Source organism: Cetorhinus maximus, chromosome 11 (assembly GCF_964194155.1).
Source record: "Cetorhinus maximus chromosome 11, sCetMax3.hap1.1, whole genome shotgun sequence".
Lineage (NCBI taxonomy): Eukaryota > Metazoa > Chordata > Chondrichthyes > Lamniformes > Cetorhinidae > Cetorhinus > Cetorhinus maximus.
The window spans coordinates 116,072,940-116,093,301 of NC_135889.1; the positions used below are offsets into that span (position 1 = coordinate 116,072,940).

Genomic DNA, 20,362 nt, shown 5'->3' on the forward strand with positions numbered 1-20,362 from the left:
AGGTGATGCATTTGGGCAGGAGAAACAGGGTATGGGAATACACGAGGAATGGTAGGACCGTGGAAAGTAAGGAGGATCAGAGGGACCTTGCTGGGCATATCGACAGGCCCGTTAAGGTAGCGGGACAGGTACATCAGGTGTTTAAGAAGGTAAATGCCATACTTGCCTTTATTATCCGAGGAATAGAATTTAGGAACAGGGAGGTCATGTTGCAAGTGCAGAAAACGCTGCCTAGGGCACAGCTATAGTTCTCGGTGCAGTTGTAATCAGCGCTTCATGGGGGGGATGTGAATGGAGTAGAGAGAGTGCAGAGGTCGCTGACCAGGATGCTGGCTGGGCTGGAGAGTTTGACTTATGAGGAGACATAGCATAGACCGGGGTTATTTCCCCTGGAGCAGAGGAGATTGAGGGGTGACATTATTGAGCTTTATAACTATGAGGGACAGAGATAGGGTCAACAGAAAGGAACTTTTCCCCTTGGCGGAGGGATGAGTAACCAGGTGGCATTGATTTAAGGTAAGGGGCATGAGGTTGACAGGTGAGGTGATGAGGAACTTTTGCACACAGTAATGTGGGACGCACTGCCTGAAAGGGTGGTGGACGCAGAAACCCTCCTAACATGTAACAAGTATTTGGATGTGCAGTTACGATGCCATGGCATACAAGGCCATGGGGATAGTGGTCAGAAATGGGATGAGGCGACTTTGGAAGGTGCTTGACACGCGCATCTTCGAAGGGCCGAGGGACCTTTGTCAATGACTCACACATCTGACTCGATCAGTCTGTGAATGAGCAATGTTGCAACAATAACAAATCAAACAATCATCAGTGTGATGGATGATGGGAAGGCAGAGCGGATGTGACTGTGGACCTCAAATACCTGGCCATTCCACCCCAGCCCCACCGACACCTGTGGACCTGGGTGCATGGCGCCTCTCAAGCTCCAGGGCCTCCTGCTCAAAGCGGTTCAAAATCAGCAACTGGGCCTGACTGCCTCCTGTCCGCGAACGCTCACAGGCATTGTGAGCATTTTTCTCCTGAAAAACAGAGAAGACCATTCATTGCGGATAATCGCACATGGACTCTGCATGCGCACACCGCACCCCAACTACAATGGCCCATATCAGGCCTCCAGTGCCTCCTCTCCCCGCTACTGCTGATCAGTCACACAAAGATATTACGCCTGCTCCCAAACCCCCCGCCAACAGCTACCTTGGACACATTCTGCATTCATCACTTTAGGAAACTCACGGTCTTAGCTCCCATAGCAAGGAGGCGCAACTAGGTGCAGCGTCAAGGGCAGCAGATGGCTCTTGGTCACGAGACCTTGAGTCTCCCCTTCCACAATCTCATCACTGTGAATAGGAGACGTGTTGGAGTTCTGAGTGTGTGCCTGGCTGCATCTCCTGCAGGTTGCCCCCAGCCTAGTCATGTGCAACTAGGAGCAACACATGGTGCGGGGGAGAACTCATCTCCTCATGAACCACTCAGGCTGATGTAAGCATGGGCACTATCTGCTTGCCCACCCAGCGTACGAGAAATGCCCAACATGATTCAATGCAGTCAAGACAGTAAGACTTGGCGGGGGGAAGCCCTCAAAGGCTAAGGCTACCTGCTGGGTTAAATGCCCAACACCAACATGGTCCTCACCCTTCCAGAGCGCAACAAATCGTTGAAGCGCTTATGGCACTGGATCCAGGTGCACCGCACCACATCGCAGGAGCTCACCACCTCCGCCACCTCCTCCCAGGCACGTTTGGTCTTGTGGGGGGGCCTCCTTCTCCCATCCTGGGCGACCAACACCTCTCGTTGTGCTGCTACCTCCTCAAGGAGGGCAGCAAGGCAGCCATCAGAAATGCGAGGGGTGCATTGACCCCCCCCACTACTGGCCTACCCTGCAGCCTGCCCTGCTCCTGTGGCAGACCCTGCAGCCTGCCCTGCTCCTGGGGCAGACCCTGCAGCCTGCCCTGCTCCTGTGCCCTTCCCTCCAGTGTGCCCTGCTGAACCGACCCTCAGCAGTGTGGCCTGGAAGTGGCCATTGTGAGCAGCCTACAGGAGGCTGCCAGGCCTTCTTTTAAACAGACTGCCGGGTTGCCATTGGACCTGGTGGTCTGTACATGCCCGCCACAACCCGCACACTCCCGCTATCCACGGGAGTCGGAAATGCGCTGGGTGCGCGCCTGCCCACATCCACTCCTGCTCCACCCGCCTGCCAAACAGAAAATTTTGGCCCTAGTATTAAAGAATGGTACAACACAGATGGAGGACATTTGGCCTATCAAGCTTGCACTGACTCTTTCAAAGAGCGATCCAGCTATTCCCACCCTCTGGCTCTTCCCTCTTCCCTTTGCCAAATGAGATGAATTAATTCTCTGTCTCCTCTTCTGCTCAAGTCCCTGAGTGAGTTTCCAATGGCAGATTTCTTCACAGAATTGGGTTTCAGTCGGCAGTTGTCATGGTGATGGGTGGTGCCAATACATTGTGGGCTGCTGTTAAATGGTGCAAATGTGTAGACCCTTGGCCAAGATGTGACCAGCATGCTGAACAGCAAGTACAGGCTGGTGCCAATGTGCTGGGCAACATCAATCCCCATTCTAATGAGACCTGAAATAAACATTTATCAACTTGTCTGGGTACCAGTCTGAGCAGAGTTCTAACAATCCCAGATTGGAGAATTGATTACCCGTTGTTACTGACCTTACCTGTAAGGATTGGTATCATTGCTGGATAGACAAATATGCCTAGGAACTATACCTAGTTACTAAGCCAGCCTTGATTACACTCCATGCTCAAAATCAATTGCATTTATATAGAACCTTTCATGACCTCAGGACATCCCAAAGCATTTTACAGCCTATGAGGCACTTTTGAAGCCTAGGCACTGTTGCAGGAAACACAGCAGCCAATTTGTGCACAGCAAGCTCCCACAAACAGCAATTCAAAATTGACCAGACTAGTTTCTTTCTATATGTTGCTTGAGCGATAACTATTGGACAGGGCCCCAGGGTGAATGCCCCTGCTCTTTTTCAAAATAGTGATGTGGGTCTTTTGCATCCACCTGAGAGTGAAGACAGGTCCTCAGTTTAGCATCTCATCAGAAAGACAGCGCCTCCAGCTGCACTATAAAGGGTTAACAGAACAGCTATGCACATCTATGAGGTACATGATTATGTTGCACTGGCATCAGGCAGTCATGTGTTAGACACTCCGGACAGCAGACGGGCAGCTCTGAGAGGAGATGTGCCTTCTCTGTAACCCATTATGTACATACTGTAAATAGTGTAAACTAACTTTTTTAAGTAAATACCCTGATATGCCTACAGTTCCTCCTTGTTAGAGTGCAGACCTAGCACATTCCACACACCAACAATGCAGCACTCCCATTGCACTAGGAGTCAGTATTGCACTAGGAGTATTAGTCTAGATTTTTATGCTCAATTCCTGGAACCAGCCCTGAGCCCATAATGTTACATACAAACATACGAATTGGGAGCAGGAGTAGACCACTCTGCCCATCGAGCCTGCTCCGCCATTTAATAAGATCGTGACTGATCTGAATGTAACCTTAACCCAATATTCCCATCACCCCACCCCCACCCCCGTTTATCAATAATCTATCTAGCTCTGCCTTAAAAACTATCAAAGACTCTGCTTCCACTGCCTTTTGAGGAAGAGAGTTCTAGAGACTCATCACCGTCTGAGAGAAAAAAATTCTCCTCACCTCTGTCTTAAATGAGCGACCCCTTATTTATAAACCATGACCTCTAGCTCTAGATTCTCCCACAAGAGGAAACATCCTCTCCACGTCCACCCTGTCAAGTCCCCTCAGGATCTTATATGTTTCAATCAAGTCGCCTCTTACTCTTCTAAACTCTAGCGGATACAAACCTAACCTGTCCAACCTTTCCTCATAAGACAACCCTCCCATTCCTGGTATTAGTCTAGTAAACCTTCTCTGAACTGCTAGTGGAAGGGAGTTAGAAGAGCAAATATAAAAAAAATCCTAAGCTGTTTTACCAGTGCATTAAGAGCGAGAGAATAACTAAGGAGAAGGAAGAGCCTAACGGAGATGTACATGGTAACTTGTGGGTTAATGCAGAAGATGTGGGCAGGGTTCTCAGTGAGTACTTTGCTCTGTCTTCACTAAGGAGAGGGATGATGCAGGCATTCTAGTTAAAGAGGAGGAGTGTGGAATATAGATAAAATAAGCATAGTGAGAGAGGAAGTACTGGAGGGACTGGCATCCTTGAAGGTGGATAAATCACCAGAGCCAGAAGGGCTGTATCCCAGGCTGCTAAAGGAAGCCAGGGAGGAAATAGCAGATGCTCTGAGGATCATTTTCCAATCCTCACTTGATACAGGCGAGGTACCAGAGGATTGGAGGCCTGCAAACATTGTGCCATTATTTAAAAAGGGTTTGAGAAATAGGCCAGAACATTATAGGCTGGTCAGTCTGACTTCAGGGGTGAGCAAATTATTGGAAACAATTCTGGGAGATAGGATAAACTTTCACTTAGAAAGGTACGGGTTGATCAGGGACAGTCAGCATGGTTTTGTTAGGGGAAGATCATGTCTTACTAACTTAATAGAATTTTTTTGAGGAAGTAACAAGGAGGATTGATGAGGGTAGTGCTGTGGATGTTGTCCATGTGGATTTCAGTAAGGCATTTGACAAGGTCCCACATGGCAGACTAGTCAGGAAAGTGAGATCTCATGGGATACAGGGGAAGGTGACAAATTGGATCCAAAATTGGCTCAGTGACAGGAAACAAAGGGTAATGGTCGCTGGACGTTTTTGCGAATGGAGAACAGTTTCCAGTGGTGTTCCACAGGGCTCAGTGCTGGGCCCTTTGCTGTTTGTTGTATATATTAAATGTGGGAGGCATGATTGGGAAATTTGCAGATGACACAAAAATTGGCCGTGTAGTTGATAGTGAAGAGGATAACTGGCCACATCTTCTGCATCAACGCACAAGTACCATGTACATCTCTGATAGGCCCTACCTTTCCCTTAGTTATCCTCTCACTCTTAATGTACCGGCTAAACATCTTAGGATTTTCTTTGAGGACAGAATGATATCAATGGTTTGGTTGAGTGGGCGGAAAAGTGTCAAATGGAATTCAATCCGGAAAAATGTAAGGTCATGCATCTGGGGAGGGCAAACAAAGCAAAGGAATACTCAATAAACCAGAAGTTATTGAGAGGGGTTAAGGAAGTGAGAGACTTTGGAGTGAATGTCCACAGGTCCTTGGATTGACAGGACAGGTGGACAAGGTGGTCAAGAAAGCATATAGAATGCTTTCCTTTACTGGGCGAGGTATTGAATAAAAAAGCAGGGAAGTAATGATAGAACTGTATAAAACACTGGTTAGGCCACAGCTGGAATTTGGTATACAGTCCTGGTCACCACATTACAGGGAGGACATAATTGCTCTGGAGTGAGTGCAGAGGAGATTTACAAGAATGTTGCCAGGGCTTGAAAATTTCAGCTATGAGGAAAGATTGGATAGGCTAGAGTTCTTTTCCTTAGAACAGAGGAAGCTAAGAGGTGACCTAATTGAGCTGTACAAAATTATGAGGGGCCTAGATAGGGTAGACAGGAAAGACTTGTTTCCCTTAGTTGAGGGGTCAGTTACCAGGGGACATTAATTTAAGGTGAATTAAACTTAAGTTTAAGTAGTGCCTTTTTAATAAGCTCAACTTATTTAAAAGGCACCTGGAGCTGCACCTGAAGTGCTGGAACGTCCAAGGCTACGGACCAGATGTTGGAAAGTGGGATTAAAATGAGGGGCTAATTTATTTTTTCTCTTTTTTGGCTGGTGCAGACACGATGGGCTGAATGGCCTCTTTCTGCACCGTAACATTTCTATGGTTCTATGGTTAAATAAGAAGACCAGTACTATACACAGTACTCCAGATGTGGTCTCACCAGTGTCCTGTATAACTGAAGCATAACCTCCCTACTTTTGTATACAATTGCCCTCACAATAAACATTTTAGTAGCTTTCCTAATTAGTTGCTGTACTTGCATACTAGCCTCTTGTGATTGATGCACTAGGACACCCAGATCCCTCTGAATCTCAGAGCTCTGCAATCTCTCACCATTTAGATAATAAGCTTCTTTTTTATTCTTCCTGCCAAAATGGACAATTTCACATTTGCCCACATTATACTCCATTTGCCAGATCCTTGCCCACTCAATTAACCTATCTATGTCACTTTGTAGCCTCCTTACATCCTCTTCACAACTTACTTTCATACCTATCTTTGTGTCATCAGCAAATTTAGCACCCATACATTCAGTCCCTTCATCCAAGTCATTTATATAAATTGTAAAAAGTTGAGGCCTCAGCACTGACCCCTGTGGCACACCACTCATTACATCCCACCAAGCGGAAAAAGACCTATTTATGGCTACTCTCTACTTCCTCTTAGCCAGCCAATCTTCTACCCATGCCAATGTGTTACCCCCTGCACCATGAACTTTTATTTTTCACGATAACCTTTGATGCACCTTATCAAATGCCTTCTGGAAATCTAAGTACAGCACATCCACAGGTTCCTCTTTAACCATAGCACATGTGACTCCTTCAAAGAACTCCAATAAATTGGTTAAACATGATTTCCCTTTAACAAAACCATGTCGGCCCTGCCTAATTTCCTTGAATTTTTCTAAGTGCCCTGCTATAACATCTTTAATAATAGCTTCTAACATTTTCCCTATGACAGATGTTAGGCTAACTGGTCTATGGTTTCCTGCTTTCTGTCTCCCTCCCTTTTTGAACAAAGGAGTTACATTTGCTATTTTCCAATCTGATGGAACCTTCACTGAATCCAGGGAGGTTTGGAAAATTAAAACCAACGCATCAACTATCTCACTAGCCACTTCTTTCAAGACCCTAGGATGAAGTCCATCAGGACCTGGGGATTTGTCAGCCCACAGCTCCAACAATTTGCTCAACACCACTTCCCTGGTGATTGTAATTTTCCTGAGTTTCTCACCCCCTTCCATTTCCTGATTTACAGCTATTTCTGGGATGTTACTTATATCCTGTATGGTGAAGACCGATGCAAAATGCCTGTTCAATTCATCTGTCCTCTCCTTATTTTCTATTATCAATCTTCCAGACTCACTTTCTATAGGATCAATATAGGATTTTATTAACACTTTTCTTATTTGAATATCTATAGGGGAGAATTTTCTCCCCGTCGGGTGGGCCGGTCAGAAGTGGGCGTGGGCAGGCCCGCGATCGGCTGCATGCCGCCATTTTATGTGGGCATGTCAATTAAGGCCCGCCAAGTGTGAAGCGCGCCCAGTAGCTCTCAGCGCTACCTGTGCAGGCGGAGGGGAGGGGTGAGAGTCGGGGCCTGCGCTCTTTGGCACGTGAGCTGCCTCAGGAAGATTAACTTCAGTTTTAAAGTTGGAAAAATTAAAAAAATAAAATTATTCAGACATGTCACATGAGCTGGGACATGTTTATGAATTTTCATAATTTTTCTTAAATTTATTAGAACTTCATGAAACCTCACCCCGCCCGTGGATGAGCTTTCACGATAAATGCGAAGGCCGCCTGGGCTCTTCGCCTGCCCCCCCCGCCAACCTTAAGGTTGGATGGGGCAGCATTCTCAATAGGGTTAATTGGTTTGTAAATGGTCTTAACAGGCCTTTGGCAGCTCGGCGGGGGCACAGCCGATTCTGGTGCGTGCCCGCCGGGCAAAAGATCAGAATGACGCGCGGTGACGTCGGGACGCACGGCCGACATCACCACACGACGTTTTACATGTCAGAAAATCCAGAGGTTATTACCTTTGAGGCTCTGCTTCTTAATTTGGAGCCTAGCTCCTCGTGCTGACTATGCCGAACCTCCTACCTCATCCTGCCTACGTCATTGGTACCTACATGGACCCTGACCACTGGATCATCCCCATCCCACTGAAGGTTCCTCTCCAGCCCTGAGCAAATGTCCCAAAACCTAGTGTCGGGCAGGCAACATAGCTGTCTGCACTCTCGCTCTTTGCTACAGAGGTGAAAAAGCTAGAAAAAGCAAAGGACGGCCTCCCTCCGCTCCTCACTGAACTCCCTCGGCTCACCAAACTCTCACACTCCAGTGCTGGTCGCTCTGGGAATGTCTGAATTTATATGCTCTGAACAAAGAGACTGAGCCCAGGTACAGATGAAAAAAAAAACAGTTCTAGCTAGCTCCTTAATTAACTATTTCAGCTGCTGCCCAGTGGATAGCTTCTATCTCCCTGCTTAGGCCCCTGGATGAGGCTCAGAATTTAAACAGCTCTTGCGGTTAAATGTTAAGTACAAACAATATTAGATTTTTAGAATGAGATTTAAGATTCCCTCAGCTCACCAAACCCTCACACTCCGTTGAGGTCAGCGCTGGGTTGCACTGAGAATGCCTGAGAATGACTGGGGAGTAAGGGTACCACCAACTGAATCGGAGCTGCCTGTTGTTTTGCTCCAAGGTGTCACTTTGCTACTTTAAAAGGGCAAAGAATTGAAGTGACTGTTTTTGAGTGGACACTAGAGGCATTTAGATGAGTTTCTCGTGAAGGAGGGGGTGGAAGAGGTTTTGAAGGATCAATGCAATTGAGATGATTTAGGGAAGGAATCAAGCTTTTAGAGAATTACTCCATTCCCAAGAATTCCAATATTCATTGGGATACGTTGTGGGCTGTAGTGAGACAGATGTCTCTGTAAATGCCACAAAGAGTCTGGGTTTGCCTCTCTCTCTCGGTAGTTTTGTTTGCTCTGTCGGTTTCAGATCCTGATTCCGTGTCACATGCAGAACCCAATTTTCCAAGACGCTACCTGGAAAATGTTAAAACATGTTTACACTTTTCCCTTTGAAACAAATTTCTGGACACCTTCCTCTTCCCTCTCCGAAGCCCCCCCCCCCGACCCCCACTTTTCTCCTTCCCCATCAAAGTGTCACCTTTCAACTGAGTGACTGGTCATGGGCTGTGGCCAGTGACATAGGCCAATCTGACTGGTCAGGAGAAGAGTATAGAATCATAATGATACAGCACTGAAGGAGGCCATTCAGCCCATTGTGCCTGTACAGGATATCCAATTAACCCATGCACCGTGCTCTTTCCCCATAGCCCTGCAGGTATATATCCAATTCCCGTTTGAAAGCTCCTATTAAATGTGCTTCCACCAGCCTTTCAGGCAGCGCATTCCAGATCAGAATAACAAACTATGTAAAACAAAGTCTCCCCTTTGTTTATTTTGCTTATTATCTTCAAGCTGTGACTCCCTATTTACTCTACAAAAAAAACTCTCATAATTTTGAACACTATTAAATCATTTTTTTAAACTCATTTATGGGTTGGGGGCGTTGCTGGCTAGGCCAGCATCTATTGCCCATCCCTAATTGCCCTTGAGAAGATCAGCCCCAGCTAGGGTGTGGGATTAAATTGGATAGCTCATTCAAAGAGCCAGCATAGACAAGAAGGGCCAAATGACCTCACTCTGTGCTGTATCATTCTGCAAATTTATGATTATTTGTGCTCGAAAAGTCCTGACACATGAATAACTATTTCTCTGTGATGTTCCTGGATTCAGCGCCAGGGGGGCGGGGGTCGTGGTGGTGAGGGTGGGGGTGGTGATGGTAGGTGGGGATGTGACGGGGGTGGGGGTGTGTGTGTGTGTGTCTGTGTGTGTGTGTGTGTCTGTGTGTGTATGTGTGTGTCTGTCTGTGTGTGTGTGTGTGCATTGTGTGTGTGTCTGTCTATGTGTGTCTGTGTCTGTGTGTGTATGTCTGTGTGTGTCTGTCTGTGTGTGTCTGTGTGTATGTGTGTGTGTGTGTATGTGTGTGTGTATGTCTGTGTGTGTCTGTCTGTGTGTGTGTGTCTGTCTGTGTGTGTGTGTGTGTGTGTTGTGTGTGTGTGAGAAAATTATTCTTTAAAAAAACAGGTCCATTCAGGGAACCTGACATTTCCCAGGTTTGTAAGCAGCCTAAATTGATGGGTATTTTGTCATGAATTCTTGGGTTATTTCCTGACTAAAAGTTCACTCCGGGGCCATATTTTAAAAAGAATTGTCTTCTCTTACAGTTTTCAATAGCCAATCGTTGGAGGCATCGTGGCAAAAAATATCCAAAGAGGGAACATTGGCTTGACTGGGCGAGAGAGAAGTATCCAGTTACGTGAAACTCTTTTGTTGAATTCTTTGAATACTTTAGTGTACATATTTTTGAAATAATCCTATTAACAAAAATAGAGGATTCCCTTACTCAATTTGTAAATATTTATTTCTAACAGAAAGGGCTTATGGAAGAAATTAAGATGGTTACCCGTGTCCTGTTCCTTTACCTTCCTCTTCCAATGTTCTGGGCGTTGTTTGACCAACAGGTAAAGAACTTTCTCATCTGGGGTTCGCGCTGGGTGTCAACATGAAGTCAGCTGCTCTGGCCCTTTAAGAGGAGTTGAAGCTACAGTTCAATATCTTAAAGGAATCTGTGTTCCACAAGCCTGAACTGTGAGCGTAGATTTGAGAAACTTGGGCTCTTTTGCTTCAATGGAAGACCACTGAGGAGGCAACTTATAAAAATGCATAGGGTAATGTACAGTACAAGCATGATAAACCTAGAACGTGACTTCATGGTAAACCAAGGCTGTGCAAGAAGGAGGCACCATTTTTCCAAGAGGGAAGTACAAATGGAGGACAGATGTCCGGAAAATTAGCTTCATATGAACATACAAATTAAGAGCAGGAGTAGGCCACTCGGCCCCATTGCGCCTGGTCCACCTTTCAATAAGATCATGGCTCATCTGATTGTAATCTCAACCTCACACTCCCACCTAACCCCGATAGCCTTTCACCTCCTTGCTTATAAAGAAACTATCTAGCTCTGCCTTAAAAATACTCACAGAACCTGCTTCCACCGCCTTTTGAGAAAGAGAGTTCCAAAGATTTACGACCCTGAGAGAAAACAATTCTCCTCCTCTGTGTCTTAAATGGGCGACCACTAGTACAGTGATGCCAGTTCTAGATTCTCTCACAAGAGGAAACATCCTCTCCACATCCACCCTGTCAAGACCCCTCAGGATCTTATATGTTTCAATCATGTTGCCTCTTCCTCTTCTAAACTCCAGCCGTTTCACATGAGTGATCATTAGGATCGTAGAAATTTACAGTAGGGAAGGAGGCTATTTGACTCATCATGCCTGTGCCAGTGCTTTGAAAGAGCAGTCAATCATGCTAAATCTCGCAGCTCCGCTTTTTCGTCCATAGTCCTGTAAGTTCCCCATCCTCAAAAAGCTGTCCAACTCCCTTTCAAATTTAGTTATGGAATCGGCTTCCACCGTCTTTTCAGGTAAAACCTTTGAGATGCCGCCAACTCTTTGAGTGAAGAAAAGTTCTCCTCAGTGTTACGGCATGGCCGATGGTAAATGCCGAGCTACTCAAATCCCAGAGGGAAACTTGAAACAGCCATCAAAATGTTTTTTTGCAATTTGTATATAGTATGAGGAGCGGTTCTGAAATCAGGAAATGATTTCCACAAATACTTGTGATGATTTTACAGTAAACGTTTCTAAAAGAATATAGGAAAAAAACATAATTACACTTAAACACAAGAATGTTTCACAAAGTAAACAGCACTTTAAAAGAGTCCCAGAAATCTTAACTTAACTACCCTCCGAGCTAGCCTTCCCTTTTCTGTTCAGCAACTATCTTTATAGATTTTAAAATCTATAGAAGTCCAGTAATTTTACCACACAGTGCTTTTACCTTGGACAGTCTTCTGAGGCTGACAGCAACTGTTTCTTTCAGCCTGGCCTTGTTCACACTGTCTTTGGGGGTTCTAACCAGCTACCTTGCTGTCTTCTGGGAGATCTAAGCAGCTACCCCCTCACATAGGCTTCAGTATTTCCTTTAATGCATTTAGAGATCCCTTTGATCTCTCTATTGTTTCAGCCAGCCTCTTCAGAAATGCTTTCTTCCCAGAATTGATTGAATCATTCTTTACTTTAACTCTGAGGCTTGCAAAAACAAACTTACCCTATCTTTACCTCAGTTCCTTATGCCTTTTTGAAACCTGCATATATCCCCCTTTGAACTAAAGCATCTCAATTCAAATTATTCCTGTACTGTTTTGTGTAAAACTCTGATTGAAGTTCTTCTTGGTTCATTAACATGTCAAAATGACTTCTTACTGTTGACTCCAGACTCTTGCTGTCACTCTAGCTCTTAATCCAATTACAGCCTGAATTCCAGTACATAAGAAAATGTGCCAGGGTTATTACCAGAAGAAAAATATTACAATTTCTCGTTTCCTTGACATCATCTACTCCCTCGATCTTTGGCCAATCATCACATTGATTAGAGTTCCCGGAAGAGTAGTAGAGGTGAGGGACTTTGAATCATTGTTGGGTGGCTCAATAAGAGGATTGTAGGTTGTTCTTTTTGAAAGGTGAATTAAGGTGAGCTGATGGGCCTTATTCATCTGGTGAAACATTCACCCCTTCAGCCTCGAATCCAGCTCTGCATTGTTAAAGTTATTAAATTGACAACCTGCATTTAAGAAGAATCTGGATAAGTACACGAGGAAGAAAAGAATAGAAGGATATGCCAATAGGTTGAGATGAAGTAAAGTAGGAGGAGCCTTGAGTGGAACATAAACGTCAGCATAGACCAGTAAGGTCAAATGCCCGTTTCTGTGCAATTGATTCTATGTAATTCACATCAATGGGGGTCTAGTTCAATGACCTTTGGGAACAGCTATCAACATTTTCGCTAAACTGAACATGTGCATGGTTGCACAGCAGCCCGGAATATACAACAGAGGGCACTGGTGAGAAGTGACTGAAGCATTCTTGGAGAAGTCATCGCAGCCACCCCGACTCAGGAGGGAACCAAGGAGAAGGACTCTTGCACACAACAGGAGGAAGGGCATCCAACAGAGGGCGCTGGTGAGAAGTGACTGAAGCATTCTGGGAGAAGTCATCGCAGCCACCGCAACTCAGGAGGGAATCGAGGAGGACCCACTGTCAAAGAACGGAATAACCCCAAACACTACATTGCTGTAGTGTTTCCATCCCTCCCTCCTCCTCAAACCTAAAAAAAAGAGAGAGGAAGAGGCAGTGCCTTCAGGAGTCCACCAGACCTGTGAGGGACACTGTTCTGAAAGTGGATTTTAAAGAAAAAGCAGCTGATTGGTGATTAATCCTAGGAGCAGACTCGGAGGGAGGAGCACCGGAGCGATGAGTATAAATCTAGCTTACCTCGGGGATTCGCGGCCTTGTCTCCAGGGAGGAGCACTGGACCGGTGAGTATAAATCTAGCTTACCTCGGGGATTTGTGGCCTTGTCTCTAGGGAGCAGACTCGGAGGGAGGAGCACCGGAGCGGTGACCTCGGGGCACAGAGTAACTGAAGCCAAAACTGAAAAAGTGACTCACAGGAAAGCTGTGACCTGATTGGTTGGTAGGAAATCTGCACCAAATTTGGGGAAATAAAAACACTGCAAAGCTAATTAATAAATTAATTATCTAAGTAGAGATGGCTGGGCAGGTGATGTGCTGTAGCTGTATGGTGTGGGAGCTGGTAGATCCCATTGCGAGCCGCAGTGACCATATCTGCAGCAAGTGTTGGTTGCTGGAGGAACTCTGGCTCAGAATTGATGCGCTGGAGTCCGAGCTCCGGACACTGCGGTTCATCCGGGAGGGGGAGAGTTACCTGGACGCTTTGTATCAGGAGGCGGTCCCACCTGGTAGATTAAGTACCTCGTCCGGTCAGTGGTCAGGATCAGCAGGGTGTGACTGCAAGTGAGGCAGGTAGAGGGACCCTGTGTTCAGGAACAGAAGAGCCTCAGCTCTTGACCTTGTCCAACAGGCACGAGGTACTTGCTCCCTGTGTGGATGAGGAAGAGGGCTGTAGGGAAGATGAGCCAGCTGACCACGGCACCCTGGCACAGGAGGCCATTCAAGAAGGGGGAGCAAAAAGACAAGTGGTAGATATAGGGGATTCTATAATTAGGGGAATTGATAGCTTCCTTTGTAAGCAGGATCGAGAGTCCCGCATGGTATGTTGCCTGCCCGGTGCCAGGGTGAGGGCATCTCTGACCGGCTTGAAAGGATATTAGAGAGGGAGGGGGAGGATCCAGTTGTTGTGGTCCACGTCGGGACAAATAACATAGGTAAGACTAGGAAAGAGGACTTGTTTGGAGATTATCAGAATCTAGGAACTAAATTAAAGAACAGGTTCTCAAGGGTTATAATCTCCGGATTACTGCCCGAGCCACGTGCAAATTGGCATAGGGACGCGAGAATAAGGGAAGTAAACACGTGGCTAAAGGAGTGGTGTGGGAAAGAGGGGTTCCATTTCATGGGGCACTGGCATCAGTATTGGAACAGGAGGGATCTGTACCGTTGGGACGGTCTCCACCTGAACTAATCTGGGACCAATGCTCTAGCGAAAAGGGTAAATAGGGTGGTCAACAGGACTTTAAACTAGAAAGTCTGGGCGGGGAGGGGGGAAGGGTAAAACTCCAAGAAGTATGACTAATGGGAAACAAAGCAGCAGGTTAGCGTGTGGGGGGGTGGATTCAACTTCATGGAAAATTATGAAAAAACTGAAAAGAAAGGAGAGCCCAGGAGAGGCTATTAAAGTCTCCAGAACACAAAATAGGACAGAGTGTTTGGAAAGGGCTAGGAATCTAACTTCAAGCACATCAGAAAAAGGGACGACAATGAGAAAGGGGATGGGAAATACAGGACTGAAGGTGTTGTATCTGAATGCACGCAGTATACACAATAAGGTAAATGAGCTTGTGGCGCAGATTGAAATTGGCAGGTATGATGTGGTGGGCATTATGGAGACATGGCTGCAAGGGGATCAGAACTGGGAGTTAAATATCCAAGGATATACATCCTATCGAAAAGATAGGCAGAATGGCAGAGTGGGTGGGGTTGCTTTGTTAGTAAGAAATGAAATTAAATCGATAGCAAGAAATGATATAGGGTCAGATGATGTAGAATCTGTGTGGGTAGAGTTGAGGAACCGCAAAGGTAAAAAAACCATAATGGGAGTTATGTACAGGCCTCCGAACAGTAGTCAGGATGTGGGGCACAAGATACACCAGGAGATAGAAAAGGTGTGTAAGAAAGGCAAGGTTACAGTGATCATGGGGGATTTCAATATGCAGGTAGACTGGGAAAATCAGGTTGGTAGTGGATCCCAAGAAAAGGAATTTGTGGAATGTCTACGAGATGGCTTTTTGGAGCAGCTTGTGGTAGAGCCCACTAGGGAACAGGCAATTCTAGATTTAGTGATGTGTAATGAGGCAGATTTGATAAGGTAGCTTAAGGTGAAGGAACCCTTAGGAGGAAGTGACCATAATATGATAGAATTTACCCTGCAATTTGAGAGGAAAAAGTTGGAATCAGATGTAACAGTATTACAGTTGAATAAAGGCAACTACAGAGGCATGAGGGAGGAGCTGGCCAGAATTGACTGGGAGGTGAGCCTAGCAGGAAAGATAGTGGAACAGCAATGGCAGGAGTTTCTGGGAGTAATTTGGGAGACACAGCAAAAATTCATCCCTAGGAAGAAGAAGCATACTAAAAGGAGGACGAGGCAACCATGGCTGACAAGGGAAGTCAGGGACAGCATAAAAGCTAAAGAGAAAGCATACAATGCAGTGAAGAGCAGTAGGAAACCAGGGGATTGGGAAGCCTACAAAGACCAACAGAGGACAACTAAAAAAGAAATAAGGAGGGAGAAGATTAAATATGAGGGTAAACTAGCCAGTAATATAAAAGAAGATTGCAAGAGTTTTTTTAGATATATAAAGGGTAAGAGAGAGGCAAAAGTGTACATTGGGCGGCTGGAAAAGGACGCTGGAGAAGTAGTAGTGGGGAACAAAGAAATGGCGGAGGAACTGAATAGGTACTTTGCGTCAGTCTTCACAGTGGAAGACATGAGTGACATCCCCAAAGTTCAAGAGAGTCGGGGGGCAGAGGTGAGTATGGTTGCCATTACCAAGGAGAAGGTGCTAGGAAAACTGAAAGGTCTGAAGGTGGATAAATCTCCTGGACCAGATGGATTAAACCCCAGAGTTCTGAAGGAGATAGTGGAGGCATTAGTGGTGATCTTTCAGGAATCACTCGAGTCAGGGAGGGTCCCAGAGGACTGGAAAATCGCTAATGTAACCCCCCCTGTTTAAGAAGGGAGTGAGGCAAAAGATGGGAAATTACAGGCCAATTAGCCTGACCTCAGTCGTTGGTAAGATTTTTGAGTCCATTATTAAGGATGAGATTTCAGAATACTTGGAAGTGCATGGTAAAATAGGGCAAAGTCAGCATGGTTTCATCAAGGGGAGGTCATGCCTGACAAATCTATTAGAGTTCTTTAGGAGGTAACAAGTATGTTAGACAAAGGAGAGCCAATGGATGTTATCTACTTGGACTTCCAGAAGGCCTTTGACAAGGTGCCGCACAGGAGACTGCTCAGTAAGATAAGAGCCCATGGTGTTAGAGGCAAGGTATTAGCATGGATAGAAGATTGGCTGTCTGGCAGGAGGCAGAGAGTGGGGATAAGGGGGTCCTTCTCAGGATGGCGGCCGGTGATTAGTGGAGTTCCGCAGGGGTCAGTGTTGGGATCACAACTTTTCACTTTATACATTAATGATCTAGATGAAGGAACTGAGGGCATCCTGGCTAAGTTTGCAGATGACACAAAGATAGGTGGAGGGACAGGTAGTATTGAGGAGGCAGGGAGGCTGCAGAAGGATTTGGACAGGTTAGGAGAATGGGCAAAGAAGTGGCAGATGGAATACAACATGGGGAAGTGTGAGGTCATGCACTTTGGTAGGAAGAATAGAGGCATAGACTATTTTCTTAATGGGGAGAGAATTCAGAAATCTGGAGTGCAAAGGGACTTGGGAGTCCTAGTCCAGGATTCTCTTAAAGTTAACTTGCAGGTTGAGTCGGTAGTTAGAAGGCAAATGCAATGTTGGCATTTATTTCGAGAGGACTAGAATATAAAAGCAGGGATGTGCTGCTGAGGCTTTATAAGGCTCTGGTCAGACCACATTTATAATATTGTGAGCAATTTTGGGCCCGTATCTCAGGAAGGATGTGCTGGCCCTGGAGAGGGTCCAGAGGAGGTTCACGAGAATGATCCCAGGAATGAAAGGCTTAACATATGAGGAACGTTTGAGGACTCTGGCTCTATACTCGATGGAGTTTAGAAGGATGAGGGGGGATCTGATTGAAACTTACAGAATACGGAAAGGCCTGGATAGAGTGGACGTGGGGAAGATGTTTCCATTAGTAGGAGAGAATAGGACCCAAGGGCACAGCCTCAGAGTAAAGGGAAGACCTTTTAGTAGAGAGATGAGGAGAAACTTCTTTAGCCAGAGAGTGGTGAATCTATGGAATTCATTGCCACAGAAGGCTGTGGAGGCCAGGTCATTGAGTGTATTTTAGACCGAGATAGATAGGTCCTTGATTGGTAAGGGGATCAAAGGTTACGAGGAGAAGGTGGGAGAATGGGGTTGAGAAACTTATCAGCCATGATTGAATGGCGGAGCAGACTCGATGGGCCAATTGGTCTAATTTCTGCTCCTATGTCTTATGGTCTTATGGTCTCATACCACCCAGGCCTTGTTCTGTTCTGTTTGTGAGCTGTTTTACGAAGAGTTTAAAGGTGCCATGCACCAATGAAATTTTACAAGGAAGAATGATGTTCACCGAGTAGATCTTGACTTTGAGCAACAGAGTAATACGGATAATAGCGAATCAGCAGCCCCTTTTACACCTTTCCTGATTCTCATTTCTGTTGATGTTAATCAGGAGCTATTTAAAATAGGCTGCCGACCTGTGTGCCAGCCCCCTGTGGTGCAATGTCAGGTCTTATCCCATAGAAATTCTGACAGGAACAAAGTGATATTATCTCCTAAGGTGTCTTGCAGGGTGTCAGTGCTACTTTGCAGCTGTATTTTCCTTTGTGACAAGAAGAAACGGGCAATCAAGGTGTAAGTTTAAAATGTTAGACTGTAGTGCTGGTTTCCAGTGACTGAGCTAAACTGAAAGGAGTCCAAGGCCCTGAAGTCTTTTGAATCATGCCGAAGAACATTGAGTCCTTAAACAGGCAATGACCCTTTAAACAGATATAATGCCCTTTAGCCGTTTGGTAGTACAGAACTTGAGTATTGCTGAGAAAAGAGACATGGCGAAGCTTTTCTTCGCATGAATACCAACCTAAGGAGAAAACAGCAATTTATACTGTCTGAGAAGAGACTACTGACTGGTTGACAAGTGGACTCTGATTGGGAGAGGTGTTACCATGCCGAATGCATCAGTGATGGTGGCTGATAGCGAACTGCCAAGCTTTGTTTGAAATTTAAACCAGGCAGCTTGACCCTGATTGGTCAAGGCCAATGATTGACCCCTGAGGAACTGATTGGTCCCTGAGGAATGAGTCAGCAAATGGTTGTCACTTATTTTGTTTAGCTGAAACAGGTGCAATGTGCGTGCATGTTCTTTCTGTCTGCAGAGAACAGGATCCTGTGTATTAATATGTGTAGCAAACACTGTAAGCCTGACTGACAATCTTAAATTGGCTGTCAGCGTAATTCTTAGCATACTGAGGATTACTTAGCAAATGTTGTCTGATCACAGAATCACATCTAATGTTGGACACTGTGTTTTGAGTTTTGCAAGCGCGGGTTGGTTGGGTACGGTCTATACCTTGCCCGTTGCGAACAGTGGCTGGGACATGCTGTTTGATACGATCCGCTAGTCTTTGGTACCTACGGCCTACACACCTAGCATCACACCTCCACTGGAATTCATACACCACATTACTCATTTGGGTGATAGACAGAATGTCTTTTTGGCTTGACGGCAGTATCCTGTTAGTGGCGAATACCACTCGTGTTGCTGCTGCATAGCAGTAGCCTGAAACAGTTGGCTTCACCTGTTGCTCAAAAATGTGAGATACCTGACCCTTCCAGGGTAATCTGAAGTACAATGGGCACTTTTCAGGGCTGAAAGTGATGGCCTTAGGCTTGTTCATGAATTTGCGTGATATACAGCGTGTCATGGTCTGATCAGGGTAGCCATTATCCTGCAGGATGCCTTTGATGCCCCTATTTCAGCATCAAGCTTACATGGTAAGCAAACAGCTCAGGCCCTATTTACAAAACCAATTTTATAGCGTGTGGAACTGTAGGCATCCCAATGCGTGTATTGACCAGTGAAGGTAGGTTTGCAGTAGACCATGACAGAGAATACTCTGGCAGACTTCTCAACTAGTATGTCAAGGAAGGGGAGTTCACTTGACTGCTCCATTTCATCGGTGAATTTGAGCACAGGATGGAGCCCATTAAGACATGTAAGGAAATTGGTACATGCAGCCGCAGATTTAAATATAGTGAACGCATCATCCACGTGTCAGAAATATGCGAGGGGTAGGAGGTTAGGTGTCATCCCATCGAAGGCACGTTTCTCATAGAGCCCAACAAAGGTGTTTGCGAGAGCTGGGCCTGGAGGGGATCCCATGGCAACACCATCATTTGGACATACATGGTGTCATTAAAACTGAACGCAGCTGTGCGAGATGCCAAATTTATAAGTTCAGTGAATACTGATTCACGCAATGATGGCGGGTCTCGATCGCCATGATATAATGCTGCAGCGCAAATATCTATGGCTTCCTTAAGTGAAACATTAGTAAATAGGCTAGCAGTGTCAAAAGATCACACAGACACAGCATTGCTATTGATATGCAATTCCTGTATGGTCTTCGCAAATGTGAAGGAATCCTTCACCGTGTGTATGTGGAAAACTTGCTCAGAACTGGTTGTAACAATTCGCCCAACCATTTGGCCAATTCACGTTATGCAGAACCGGTCATGGATAAAATAGGGCTTAAAGGGACATCACTTTTATGGGTCTTGGGCAGCCCATACATATGTGGACATGGCGAACCCCGTGAGAGCACGAACCCTGTCATATATATCACGCGGTAGCTCACCGCTCTTACACAATTGCAGCAAGCGGTTTTTTTTAGCTTACTTTCAAGCAAGGCTGTCTGGTCATGTTGAGCAGCAGGTCCAATGGATATGAATATGGACATATCATTAAGAATGGCACACATTTTAGTAATATAGTCACACTTGTTAAGGATGACTATTCCCGTCCCTTTGTCGGGTTTACTGTCCGGGTTAGCCTTCAGGCCTCGCACGCTGTAAGACATTCACGTTGTATGTGAAAGTCAGTCAGGACATTCGGAGTCCTGCAATATGCGTGCACTAGATCAGCTAGGCACACTTTCAAGTATTCTGCGCCTTCAGCGGACGCTGGTTTGTGGCGGGATAGTTGAGAGTAGAGGAGTTCAAACT

The 20,362-nt window shown here is 45.8% G+C and overlaps 1 protein-coding gene across 1 annotated transcript in view; it reads left to right on the forward strand.

The window, feature by feature from the left end:
• Positions 1–20,362, forward strand: part of slc15a2 (solute carrier family 15 member 2) — a 109,589-nt gene that overhangs the window by 38,583 nt on the left and 50,644 nt on the right. Inside the window, exons 10-11 of the mRNA XM_078552780.1 lie at positions 10,070–10,156; positions 10,277–10,366. Coding sequence (XP_078408906.1) covers positions 10,070–10,156; positions 10,277–10,366 — 177 coding nt within the window. The remainder of the gene's footprint in view (positions 1–10,069; positions 10,157–10,276; positions 10,367–20,362) is intronic.